The 14,205-nt window shown below is 40.5% G+C and overlaps 1 protein-coding gene and 1 long non-coding RNA gene across 4 annotated transcripts in view; one reads left to right on the forward strand and one right to left on the reverse strand.

The window, feature by feature from the left end:
* plppr4a (phospholipid phosphatase related 4a) overlaps positions 1-14,205 on the forward strand; it is a 94,214-nt gene that overhangs the window by 22,382 nt on the left and 57,627 nt on the right. For both annotated transcript variants that reach the window (XM_087990491.1, XM_087990490.1), the window contains exon 2: positions 7,682-7,867. In XM_087990491.1, coding sequence (XP_087846617.1) covers positions 7,682-7,867 — 186 coding nt within the window. The remainder of the gene's footprint in view (positions 1-7,681; positions 7,868-14,205) is intronic.
* Positions 11,305-14,205, reverse strand: part of LOC122554219 (uncharacterized) — a 103,814-nt gene continuing 100,913 nt past the window's right edge. For both annotated transcript variants that reach the window (XR_015758122.1, XR_015758121.1), the window contains 2 exons: positions 11,984-13,580; positions 11,305-11,880 (listed from right to left, as the gene is read on the reverse strand). This is a non-coding gene — a long non-coding RNA (uncharacterized LOC122554219). The remainder of the gene's footprint in view (positions 11,881-11,983; positions 13,581-14,205) is intronic.

Raw genomic sequence — 14,205 nt, forward strand, 5'->3', positions numbered from 1 at the left:
TAAGGCAACACCTCTGTTCCTCCACACTGCCAAGAATCCTGTCTTTAATCCTATATTCAGCATTCGAGTTCGACCTTCCAAAACGAATCACTTCGCATTTATCCAGTTTGAACTCCATCTGCCATTTCTCAGCCCAGCTCTGCATCCTGTCTATGATGTGCTGCAGCCTGCAAGAACCCTTGATATTATCAATGGCACCTCCAACCTTTGTGTCATCTGCAAATTTACTAACCCACCCCTCAACCTCCTCATCCAAGTCATTTGTAAAAACTACAAAGAGCAGAAGCCCAAGAACAGAGCCCCGCGGGACACCACTCAACACTGCCCTCCAGACAGAATACTTTCCATCTACAACCACTCTCTGCCTTCTGTCAGCCAACCAATTATAAATCCAGACAGAATTAGTGTCTTCTACTGTGAAAGCTATTTCAAAGGATTAACTTAATGACCCTGCCATTTCCTGGTTCCCCATTATTATTCATGATTAATAATAATAAAGTATTTTTCTTCTGGTCCTGAGTCTCGATCAGTCTCAATGTCACAGTAGCATCATCATTAATGAAATTAATTTTCCACTATATTACAAGAAAGAAAGCAATTTATTATGCAGTAATATGCAGATGATCATAAAAGTAAAATATTGTGGATTCTGGAAATCTGAACTATAAAGAGAAAATGCTGGAGAATCTCTTCACAGATGCTGGCACATTACTGAGTTTTACCAGTATTTTCTGTCTTAATGCAGAAGAATGTGTTTTGTAACCATGCGACCTCTCATGTTAAGCTCAACAGAATGGTGCATTCTCAGAACAGCAGTGTCTTCCTGGCATTCACTGTTACTAAGGGAACCAAGGTTATCAAAATTAAATCCAGGTAGTTAGTAGAGTTTTATTTTAAAATGTTCATTATGGCCAAACCTAGATGTTTCTTTTTAAGGTGCATCAGTAGTGCCTATAGTCTGCTTTAGCCTTTTCCTCCAGCTAACTCTGAAATGACCTCCTTATCAAATGTGGGACTCCCACATGGCTCCTGCTAAAATGAGCTTCACCCAGGAGATTGGTTGTTTTTAGCAGCACAGCCAAAAGACATGTATGAAGCAGGGTAGAAAATCCTGTCTTTTATTTCTATTTTAGGTCATTGTATCAGTGCAACCTTACGATGGCAATCTTTCACTCACTGTTATATTATAACATTGTTATTGTTGATTATTCTGTGCTCAGTATATAAATACTTATAGCAATCAGCTACAAAGAACATAAATCCTGCAGCCAGTGGTGAAGGAGCCAACAAGATTAGTGAAGACATATATAGGTCACCTACAGTCAGAAACAAGAAATTTATAATGGAGAACAAAAAGATGACCAAACCAATTAAATGCATAAAAAATCACAAGGGAAGACATAAATGACATCCTAAAAAATAGGGGACCTCAGGGTCTGATGGAAAGCAGGAACTGAATCAGTAGGAAAATGGTTTTGGGGACAAAGACAGATATATGCCCAGGGTCTGATAAACGTCTTCCCAGATTACTAAAGGAATTAGCCCTAGAAATAGCAGATATGTTAGTGATCATCTTCCACAATTCTAGAGTATCTGGAATATTCCTATGGATCGAAAATCAGCTAATATAACCCTATTATTTGAAAAGGGAGATGGAGAACAGACAGTGAATTATAGACCAATTAGCTAGGTATTGCTAGTGAAAAAGAAATGCTTGTGTCCATTATTAAGGAAGTTATAATAGAGCACTTAACAGATAGTGACAGGTTTGGACAGATTCAGTGTGGATTTTGTGCTTGACAAACCTGCTGTAAGATTTTGAAGATGTAATGATAAAGTAGATAATGGGAAACTAGTAGATGTGATTTACTTGGATTTTCAAAAGGATTTTGACACAGAAGAGATTAACATGTAAAATTAAAGCGCATGGGATTTGTGGTCGTGTACTGAAATGGATTGAGGACAGGTTGGCAGACAGGAAACAAATAAAATAAAGGGGGTCTTTTTCCATGTGGCAGACAGTGACTAAATGGGTACCACGGGGATTCGTGCTTAGACCCCAGCTATTCACACTATATATTAATGATTTGAATGTAGAAACTGTGTGTTGTCTCTAAATTTGTAGATGACACAAATTTGAGTGGGAGGGTACCATGTGAGGAGGATGCAGAGAAGCGTCTGCACAACTTTGACAAGTTAACTACATGGGGATATACATGGCAGATACAGTATAATGTGGGTAAGTGAGGTTATCCACACAGGTATCAAAAACAGGAAAGCAGATTATTATCTGAATGGGGATACATTGGTAAAGGGAGGGGTGCAATGAGACCTCAGTGTCCTTATACATCATACACTTAAAGTAAGCAGGCAGGTGCAGCAAGAGCTGAAGAAGGCAAATGGTATGTTAGCCTTCATAGAGAGAGGTTTGAGTACATAGCAGGGATGTCACGTTGCGACTGTACAGGGCACTGGTAAACCTGCACCTGGAGTATTGCATTCAATTTTATTCTCCTTATCTGTCGAAGAATGTACTGGCTATTGAGAGAGTACAAAAAGCATTTACAAAGCTGATTCTTGGGATGGTTGGGACTGACATATATGGAGAGACTGATTCACTTAGGACTATATTCATTATATGGAATTTAGAAGAATAAGGGGGACTTCATGGGCACCTTTAAAAATCTAATCGTATTTTACAGGGTAGTTGCAGGAAGAAAATTCACATTGACTGGTGAATCCAGTCTAAGGATAAGGGGTAGCCCTTTTAGGATAGAGATGAGGAGAAATTTCTTCACACAGAGAATGTGGATCCTGTGGCATTCTCTGCCACAGGAAACTGTTAAGGTCCAAATATTGAAAACTTTCAAGCAAGATGTACATATAGCTCTTAGGCCTAATGGGTATGGGGAGAAAGTAGTAACAGAGGATAGAATTAGATAATCAACCATAATCATATAGACCAGGTCAGAAGCACCAAACAGCCTACTCCTCCTATATTCTATATTTCTATGATCCATGTTGAAGAAAAACCTTCTTGATCTCATCCTCAACAGTCTATCTGTCCATACAGTATTGGTAGGTGTGACTGTTGCCCATGATAAAATTAAGTCCCGCTTTCACATTGAGGATACCCTCCAGCATGTGGTGTGGCACTACTACCAAGCTAAATGGATAGATCTAAATGATATAGCACCTTATAGCTGGAAATCCATGAGGCTGTGTAGGCCATCAGCAGCAAGAATTGTATCATCTGTAATTTCTAACTTCACGGGTCTTCAATTTCCCACTCCAAAACCATCACAGTAGAAGATCAAACCAGATTCAATGAAGAGTGCAGGAAGCATGCCAAAAGGAGCAGCAGGCATACCTAATAATGAAGTGTCAACTTGGAGAAGCTATGTCACAGTATAGCATGCATGCCAACCCATAAAATTAGCATGAAATAGTCAAGTGAAACAATGGATCAGTGTAAGCCCTGCAGTCTGACACATACAGTGGTGAATGGTGGTGGACAATTAAAAACTAAATGGAGAAAGAGGCTCCAAAAAGTTTCCCATCTTCAATGAGTGTAGTTCAATAGTCCAACAATGAAAGCATTCACTGTGTTCTTCAGCCAGAAGTGTCAGCAATCACAGATGTTAATCTTCAGCAAATTCAATTCATTCCTCAGGATATCAAGCAATAACTGAAGGCATTGGATACGGAAAAGCCTATAGGCCCTGTGTTTGACTTGTGCTCCAGAACAAACCATGTCCCTGAACAATTTTAGTACAGCTATCATACTGGCATCTATCTGTCAATGTGGAAACTTGTCCACAAAAAGGACATATCTAAGCCAATTACCAGGCTGGTAGTATACCCCAATCATCAGATAGAATGCTTTTTTCTGGAGACGAATGATGTTAAGGCATATGAGAGAGTGCAAGAAACTGGTGTTGAAGTGATGGTTGGTTATGATCTAGAGTGGCATGGCAGGCTTGATGGGTTGAATTTCCTCCTCCTATTTCTCTGCTCCTATGTCTTATGCTTCAGTGTTGGAGAGGCGAATGTTGTTGCTGCTGGTGTCATCTGAAACATATTGGGCCAGATCTTACTTGACCAATGCATCATACAGTGTGCGACATTGGTTTTCCCTGGAGACTTGAGCTCAAATGAATGACTCACCAACCAGAATGTAGAATGCTTGTTGAAAATTACTACACAAAGACAAAGACTTCAGTGCAATATTTCAGGAGAGGGTTTCACTGGCAGAGATGAACACTCTTAACTGTTGATCTCTCATTCGAAGAGCTCATTTGAACAGCCGGTGCAGGCACAATGGGCCTAATGGCCTCTTCTGCGCTGTAACAATTTTGTGATTTTGTGATCCCTTCAGTCTGCTAGCAATTACAAAAGGTGTGGAGGTATGGTTGCCACGATCATGTCCTTCACGCATGAAAATCCACAAAACGCATTGTTTTGAACTGTACTGGGTGCAAGTGTAAAACATTAATATATTTTTCGGAGATTATAGTAGAGAGCCACATGTCTCCACATTTAGTCAATTTGATCACACTGAGGAATTTAATGGTGAACAAAACCTTCTAAATGTCCTTTGATATGGGCATCATGTCAGGGGATTGGAGAATCTTTCCCTCAGTGTAGGAGAGTCCAAGACTAGAGGGCATAGGTTTAAATTGGGAGGGAAAAGACTTAAAAGGGACTGGAGTGGCAACTTTGTCACACAGAGGATGGTGCATGCATGGAATGAGCTGCCAGAGGAGGTGGTGGAGGCTGGTACAATTACAGCATTTAAAAGGCATCTAGATGGATAAAGGGGGATATGGGCCAAGTGCTGGCAAATGGGACTGGATTAATTTAGGACGTCTGGTCGGCATAGATGATTTGGACTGAAGAGTCAGTACAACTCTATGATTCTGTGACTCCAATTGCAAATCTCACTTCCTTATTCAAAAAAGTTTGAAGGATAAATGCAGCAACTGTAAAGCAGTCTGTTTAACCATGCTGGTGGAAAAGCTTTTACGAATGATGTCTGATGGAAACAGATCCTGCTGTGGCGTTCAAAGAAGAATTGTTTAAGCATTTGAGCTTTTCCAAAAAAATTGCAGTGGGAGAAGTAGCACGAGCTGAGTTGCATTTGCGAGAGAGCTGGTGGGGACTTGACAGACTGATTGACTTGCTTCTGTGTTGGAAACTTTCTGTGGTTCGTTGGATATAAGCTTTACTTGTCACAAATATCACTTATGTCACCAAAAGCATTATTGTCTACTAGAAGTACTCTAATATTTCAAACTAGATCAATCACCTGTTTGGATTTGTGCAACCAAATACAATTCCCCAATATAGGAACTGCAAATCTGTAATTGAAGATGGCTTTCATCTTTAGATTAAGCATGGGTAGCCAGCACCATTGTCAATCTTTCTGGACAGATTTATTGACTTGATTTTCTCAGTTAATACACTATTTTACTGGCTGCTGTCCCCAATTTTATTTTCACCATCTGTAGGCGATAGCTTGATCATCAAAGTAAACAACATCAATTTTAATGACAGCTGCAGGGTCATTGATGACATGAGGAACAAAGTTGACTCAATTTCTTGACTGAATCAATAAGAGCTGTTGGGATAGGGTGGAAAATGGATATTAATCACATGGTGCTTCCCATCCCTTTCTTCATCACAGAATACATCACAGAATCCCTACAGTTTGGAAGCAGGCCATTCGGCCCATTGAATCTGCACCAATCATCTGAAGAATATCCCACCCAGATTCACCCCTCAACCCTGTCCCTGTAACCCTGCATTTTCCATGGCTAATCCACCTGGCCTGTACATTTCTGTACACTATGGGGCAATTTAGCATGGCCAATCCATCTAACCTGCACATCTTTGGACTTTGGGAGGAAATCGCGGCACTTGAGGACACCCACACTCACACAGGGAGAACATACAAACTCCACACAGATAGGCGTCCAAAAGTGGAATCAAACCCGGGTCCCTGGCGCTGTGAGGCAGCACTGCTAACCACTCAGCCACCATGCTGCCCTGAGCCACTGTGCCGCCCCTCTGATTCACTGTGCCACCACTATGTGCCAGAGTGCTGCCACTCTGAGCCACAATGAGATACCATGCTGTCCCTATTATGCACATCTATCATAAATACCATCTTTCCAGTCATGTTCAAGAAAATATAACTGCTTTTGTTCTCTCAAAGTTTTAGAGTGGCAATTACTCTAATTTTGTATCAGCTAGCAGGAGAATCACTTGTTTATTGAACATTTGAGTCATTACAAGCTGACCAATTAACCCCAAAATAACAGATTGTTAATGTTGGGATATTGTAACAACATTTGTTGCCTGTGTGTTCTCTGAGCTTTGAAGTGGGTGGAGGTCTGATAGGAGCATTACTGGAAAGCTGTGAGAAAACATCAGTATTTTTTCATTGAGTGATTGATATTCTCTGCTGTGAAAGAAAACGGATCAATATCTTTCACAACTTTTCCTTTTAAAGGATTTGCTATTGCTTATACCTCAGACATCATTAACATGAATTCATTCTTTCTCTCCTGGGAGAAGTTAAAATGACCAGGTTAGAGTGAGCTTATCTGCTCAGTTGAAATTAATTCAATAATGAAGCAATTATACCGGCAGAACATCTTCTTCAGAAATCAAAGTGTTTGAATTTAAATCTTTCAATAAACCATTGCAGGTCCAGAAAAGACTCAAAATGACCAAAATATTGCCTAATTATTATTTTTAAATATATCTAAACAAGCAGTTGTAGTGTCTGGATTGACATAAATATGAGTCAAGGTTAGAGTGGTCCTGGAAAAGCACAGCAGTTCGGGCAACATCCGAGGAGCAGGAAAATTGACATTTCAGGCAAAAGAGGGGCTTATGCCCGAAACGTCGATTCTTCTGCTCCTTGGATGCTGCCTGACCTGCTGCGCTTTTCCAGCAACACATTTTTCAGCTCTGATCTCCAGCACTGCAGTCCTCACTTTCTCCTAGTTGATTTCACGCAAAAGCCCTTCATCAGGGCATAAATATGACTCTAGACCCCCCAAATATGGCTGATTCTTAACCACCCACTAAAATGGCTGAACAAATCTCCTGAACCCCTACAACAAAGGACTTCACCAATTCCAACAAAATGGCTCACACTACTTCCCCAGTGGGAATTATGGATTGGCAATAAATGTTAGCCTTACCAGTGCATTCACATGTTGTGAATGAATAAAACAATTCTAAACGTTTCTATCATAACAGTCATATAATCACATTCACTTGATTATATTTTAATGCAACTTATTTCACACGTACCATGTAACCAATACAGTACTCCCATTCTCATTACTATTCCTCAGTATACTGTAGTTTAATTACTATATAACATATAAGTTCTCCAAATAGTCTTTAAACTGGCATGTAGTTAAAAGTATAAAAATGCAAGTATTTGCATGATATACATATATATTCTCCTTTTTTCCTGATCCTTTCCATAACAGTAAGAATTAACTAAACCTTTAAATATTGTTTGTGACATGGATTGTGTGAATAATTTTGTTTACATAATTTAATCAGCTTTAGATTAATTTCTGGAATAATGATTATTTTAGTGGCGAGTGTAGATAAGTTGTGATCTAGCTCACATTCTTTTTTCATTTTCCCTCCTCAGTTACCTATACTGGCCTCGTCAATTGTCAGCCTTTACTTCCTGGAGCTCACGGATGTCTTCAAGCCAGTTCGTTCAGGCTTTAACTGCCATGACAGGACACTCAGCATGCCGTATATTGAACCAACTCAGGAAATCATCCCCTTCCTCATGTTGCTTAGCTTGGCATTTGCTGGACCTGCAGCCATGGTGCGTATTTTGTTTAATGTACTTTAATACTATGAGATTCACCTTCCACCTGAATTATGACACTTGATTATGTGATTGATTTTAAAGTCCTGTGCTCCTCACCCTCATATTCAAGTGTGAAACAAATCAGTGAACATCTTTTACACCATGCATAATTTTGTGTTATTCTGCTGGCTTGACTTAGAAATCCATTGCACATGACACTAAGATGTTGCACATGAATATTTTAAGGGTTAGTTCTGATTTAAAATAATGTTAAATAGCTTGTAGCAGAATGTGATTTATCCATGCTTTCTTTCGAGGCTTTTTTCAACATTCTGCCACAGTTTAATACACCTGAGAGAGATAGAGCAAGTTAATGGATTCAAGAACACGTAAGACACTTATCTTTCACAATATCACTGTCTAATTGTCACCATCCTTATCAGAAAAAGCCAAACTTCTGCTTTACCCATTGCCTTTAATTCTGTATTCGCTGTTGATTATTGTAGATCAGAGGAGATGGAATTTAATGGTGATAACAAGGGTCATGGTAGGGAACCAATCCCATGACTGGAAAACCAAAAACTCTACAGTTCTGGCATCATCTGGAGAGAAAGCACTGTTAATGTTAGAACATTAGAAAACTAGTGTCACCCAAATGGCCACTATTGGGAGATTCAATGGAATTTAAGTCCCAATCAGGTACTTATCTATCTGCTGCCGGAATTAAATTCTGGAGCAGAACAAATGTTCTGAGAGCTGCCAACCTCAGAGATCAACAAATTTATTACCAGCATCTCAGTACCAGCAGCAGCACTGGGAGTGGTGGCCACTGCCAATAATTCAATGCACCCTACACCATGGATTGTCTGTAGAACGTTAGGAAACAGGTGAGTGGGGCAAATTCGCTAGAGACAGACTTGATGCAATGGGATTCATTTTGAAAGGCAGAAGGATTTCTTAATTCAGACATCTCTCTTCCTACTGTTGGGCACCTCTATCGAGCACAGAGAGTGTGAGAGTTTGTGGTGAGCCTGTGGAATTCAGAAAACAGTCAAGAAGGGAATTAGATATAGTTCTTTGGGCCGTAGAGTTCAAAAGGTATGAGGAGATAGTGGGAACAAGGTACTAAGTTGGATGATTGACCATGATATTGAATGGCAGGGCATGTTTGAAGGACTGATTGGCCTCCGCCTGCTCTTATTTACTACGTTTCCCTGAACCCCTCCCAACCAATCTCACCCAAATCAGATCTCAGGTCTCCCCACACAAGTATGCCTGATAGACTGCCAAAATAATTCACAATTGTTGCTGGCTAAATCCAGTGCTGGTAGAATGAGCCCCTTGTCAGTTAATTGACTGGCCTCTGGTGGAAAGGCTGCTCACATTTCTGCTGTGAACTTAGTCAGAGGGAAATGAAGACTCACCACCCTCCATCATCCAACAGTGCACAAATTTTTTTTGAGAATATCTGAATTACATTTCTCACAAAATGCTACCACCCTAAAAATACCTTAATGGATTTCAACCTCATGTACACAAGGGCTGGAATATTGTAGTTACTACCTTTTTTACTATCTCTCTGATTTTAGCAATTGACATGGTATTCATTGCAATAGTAAATGCTACATTATTTCCCCATATAGTAACTCCTGATACTAAGCAGCTTTAAACTAGAGATTTCACTTTCATCTGCAAGACATTCGGTACCTAATTGATTGCAAGGTTTTCTGGCTCCTAGTTAATTGAGATTTTTTATTGATAGGTTTAAGTCTGTTTTATTTCCTTTCAATCCTTCCTCCCTGCAACTTTCTTGCAGCTGCTTACTCAGTGCCACCTTTCTTACAGGCTTGCCTCTGCTAATTTTTTCAACTTCTCCACCCCCTTCCACTCTCTCCCCCTCCCCCAAAAGCTGATGCAACTCTCTTCCATTCAAATCCCACGAATCTTCTTCTTTGTCCTCCAACCTTTTTGCAGTTTACTGGTACCCCCATTGCCCTATCAGCCTCCTCCTTCCCCAATTCCCTTGTACAGTCTATGGCTCCCCCCACAAGGGGAGACAGTCAAGGGCATAGTCCATGATAAATGTCCTGACCCTCAGCAATGGCACAAATCCTGACAATGGCAAAAGTCAGTGGTCAAGCTTGTGACTGTATTTGCCCAATGCCCCCTCCCCTAATGTACTTCAAACCTTACTGTCAGTCAAATGGCTACCATCAGTGCAACTTCCCAACCTGCATTGTGGCCAGGTTTGGGCAGATGGGTGTTGCGGTGAGGGGATATTGTGTAACAGCATTAGATTGTGCACAGGATTTGTTAGTGCATCATTTCTACCGTGGAGAGCGCGTTTGCCACACTTCCTCATTTGAGTATAGTTCTCTGGCATGACTGGAACATTTGTCGATCCAGGCATGAATTTATAAAAATTTTTTGTTTGTCTTGTGGAGGTCAGCTATTGAATGTCAGTATGGTAGCTTCAGCAGTGCAAAAAGGTCATTGTGACCCACTTTTGACTAGCTTTTGATTCAATTTTGAAAAAAATTGGCCACTGTGGAAATACCTTCTTTGATTAGTAATTGAATCTGATGTATTTCATTATCAGTTGATGAATTTTTGGAGCTACTGCTGGAATTAGTCTAGGTCGGCAGACAGTCAGTTTATACTGGTTGAGCAAGTTAACTTGCTGAGATGCGGAACAAAGAACAAACAGCACAGGAACATGCTCTTCGGCCGTCCAAGCCTGCTTTCATTTCACAACCTAATACCAATCTCAAACACACTTGCATCAGGTTGTTAACTTTAAATTTGAGGATGATAGCTACACAAGGTTCAGATATGGGTCTTCCTATGATGGGATTCTTGGCCCACATACTTTTGGGTACTGAGTCGTGAGACGCTGGTTTCAGAGTGCAAGGTTTGCTTCCTTATCTCTTCTCAGTCACTGCTGTGCTCCCATTAAAATGCTTGGGATTCAAAGGACGATACAGCTGGATAGACAATTGTAACCCTTCTGAATGATTGTTAGCAAGCTGTTCCCATTCATTAATGGTGGGCGGCACGGTGGCAGTGGGCGGCACGGTGGCACAGTGGTTAGCACTGCTGCCTCACAGCACTGGAGATCCGGGTTCAATACCCGCCTCAGGCGACTAACTGTGTGGAATTTGCACGTTCTTCCCGTGTCTGCGTGGGTTTCCTCCGGGTGCTCCGGTTTCCTCCCACAGTCCAAAGATGTGCAGGTCAGGTGAATTGGCCATGCTAGATTGCCCGTAGTGTTAGGTAAGGGGTAAATGTATGGGTGGGTTGCGCTTCGGCGGGTCGGTATGGACTTGTTGGGCCGAAGGGCCTGTTTCCACACTGTAATGTAATCTAATCTAATTAAGATCAATGTTATATTACATCCAGGTGCGATGAGATTAACTGCCTCTGTAGGTTAGAACAAATGTTTAAGTTTTTTTTTAATGTGAGGCTACACCTTTGTCTAATTAATCTACACTTAACCTTATCTGGGAGCCAATTACAAGATTTTCCTGAGTAGAAGAAAGAGCAATTTTTTTTATGTTCACCCCAACGAAAATAGTAAAGATGCGACATCATGAATATGGCCTTAGTGCAGACACTTCTCATGTGTATATGTACAAAGTTTAAAAAAGGGTTAGTGTTGAAGATATAAGAAATGGTTTATTGATTGTCTTTGAAGCCTTGAACCTGAGGCTGAGGTGGATTCACTGGTTTCTTCAGTGCAGTCAGCAGAAGCAAAACTTGCATTTATCTTAAAATTCTCAACTTCCTGATAAGCCTATCCTGGAGTCTGGGCTAGATTGTTTTAGAGAGAGAGGAACTTTGGAACAAAAACAGAAATTGCTGGTAAAACTCAGCAGGTCTGCCAGCATCTATGGAGAGAAATCAGAGTTAACGTTTTGCATTCTGTGACCCTTCTTCAGAACATCTTAGTCTGTGTTCTGTTCTGTATCTTTAGTAGCTTTTGATCTAGCAGAAAGCTTAAGATAGGTGGCCAGCAGGTCTAGCAGTATCTGTGGGGAGAAAGCAAAGTTAACATTTTGAGTTCCATTTCTGATGAAGAGTCACCAGACTCAAAAGATTAACTCTGATTTTTCCCCATAAATGCTGCCAGACCTGCTGAGTTTCTCCAACAATTTGTGTTGTTGTTTCAGATATCCAGAAACCGCCACAGTTCTTGGTTTTATTTGAGGTATGTGCTGGTTGTATATTCTATTTGGTGAAGTTTACATTTTTTTTCAAGCTTAGAGATTACAGGCAATGTATCATCTCCAATATGTGAAAGTTGTCATAATAGCGTCAATCAAATAAAAGCTGAGGACCTTTCCAGGCCTCCCACAGGGTCTTGCTGACCAGTTTCATTGCTGTTGAGTCAAATCCATGTCAGTTTCATGAAATATAGCCAATCTGGGTGAATTAGCTGATCCCTGTGGTCATTTATAAGTCAGCCTTGTTTTAAAGCCATTTTAATCCATGAAAGTCTCAGGCAATAAATTGGGTGATGGAATTCAAAGATCAATAGTCCATATATTTTGTCATTGAGACAACCATTACAGTTCAAGGAGAGCATCAGAATTTCTTTGAAGTGCTTTCCTTGTCCACCCTGAAACATGGGCCATTTGAGAGTTGAGAGAACAGGATTGATTGACAGAAGTGTTTTAGGTTAACTGGACACAATGCCCAGTCCGTCAAAGTTGAGTGCGCAGGATTTTAACGAATGCTAATACACCTGGCTTCAAGAAGGATTTTTGCATTGCCATCCAATGAAATTGGAGGCTGTGTCAGCAGTATTGCTGACATAATTTCCTTTGTGTTGTTATGTGTTGCTAATACACAGTCCAGGTCTCATGGCAGTAGAGGAGTGTGGTGACAACATTTAATCTTTGCACTGGGGCTTTTGTTGACATGCTGTTGTTGACTTTGTTTTCAAACACTCACTTCCATGGTTTGTAGAAGGTTGAACTAGTGTAGCAATCCAGTTCTGGATTATATCCTCAATGGTGGCCTTTTGACAGGCTTCCAAGCTATGGGAAGTGCTCAACATATTTCAGAGTCTGGTCGACAACATATATGTTGGGTAGAATATCTGGCTGGCCAGATGTGGATTGATATGAGTTGTGTTTTGGCAACATTCGAGGACATGTTGAATCCCTTCTATGCAGAATTGAAAAGATTGAAAGAAGCCAGCAGTTCTAGGGTAGAATAGGCAACAACCCAGCAATTCTCTGCAAACTGTGGATCACACATGTCTATACTAGTCCATTTCGTTTTGACACAGAGGCAAATGAAATGTTAAAAAAGGTTTTCATCTAGACAGTATTTAATATTTGCACCAGAGGGCAGTTTACCTTAGAGATAAGTAGATACTTTTGAGTAGAATATAAATAGTATGGGAGTAATGACACAATCTTGCTTGACGTAGTCTAGATTTTGAATATGCCAGATTCGGATCTCCCAGTCGAGATGATCACGATCATACCATCTTGAAGCAAGTGCAGGATTGTGACAAAGTTTCCTGGATCTCCAGATCTTTGGAGCACAATCAACGAATCCTCATAACTTGCTGAATCTGAACTTATGTCTGTGTAGATCTTTGCATTGTTCTCAACAACCTTCTGCACCAATGTTCCTTTGAAAGGTTTATAGCCGTACCATGTCTCTGGAGGGATTTCATCAGACATAGGAAGCAGGCAATGGAGGAGAATGCATTTCCCTGCCATAGATAAAAGGAAAATACCACGACAGTTAACATAGCATGATCTATCTCCATCTTGAACATAGTTACAATATCTTATATCAGCTATAGCACCTGAAGGATGAAGCTCAATTTATACACTGTCCTTACACTCTGGCCCTCAATTCTAATCACAAGAGAACATCTTACATTGAAATAATGTGATAATTTTCCATTTTACAAAGCAGACACCAGATTTCCTAGTGATAGAGAGTGATGGCATCAAAGTATGTAGTTTTGACCAAGACTGTTATGACTGGATTAAGAATAAGTAAAATCAATTTCACACACACCCAATTGTGACCAGAGAGACTTTTTTAATCCTAGCCATAGAAGTTAAAGACTAACATTTTGTTGTCCACACAACCCATGTTCTTCTCAAAACTCCACATACAATAATATAGTTACATCCTCAGAGTTCCTCAGGAACTCAGCCAGGACTCCACCATAGCACTTGCACAGCAATCCTGCACTTGTTTCAAGATGATATGACCGTGATCATTTTGACTAGGAGACCTGAATCTGGTACATTCAACATCTAGACCAGGTCAAGCAAGGTTGTGTCATTACTCCCATACTCCGGCAGGACTTGGCTTTCGTTAGC

Source organism: Chiloscyllium plagiosum, unplaced genomic scaffold (genome assembly GCF_037043375.1).
Source record: "Chiloscyllium plagiosum isolate Xiang-an unplaced genomic scaffold, Cpla_swu_hap1 HiC_scaffold_9, whole genome shotgun sequence".
NCBI classification, from domain to species: domain Eukaryota; kingdom Metazoa; phylum Chordata; class Chondrichthyes; order Orectolobiformes; family Hemiscylliidae; genus Chiloscyllium; species Chiloscyllium plagiosum.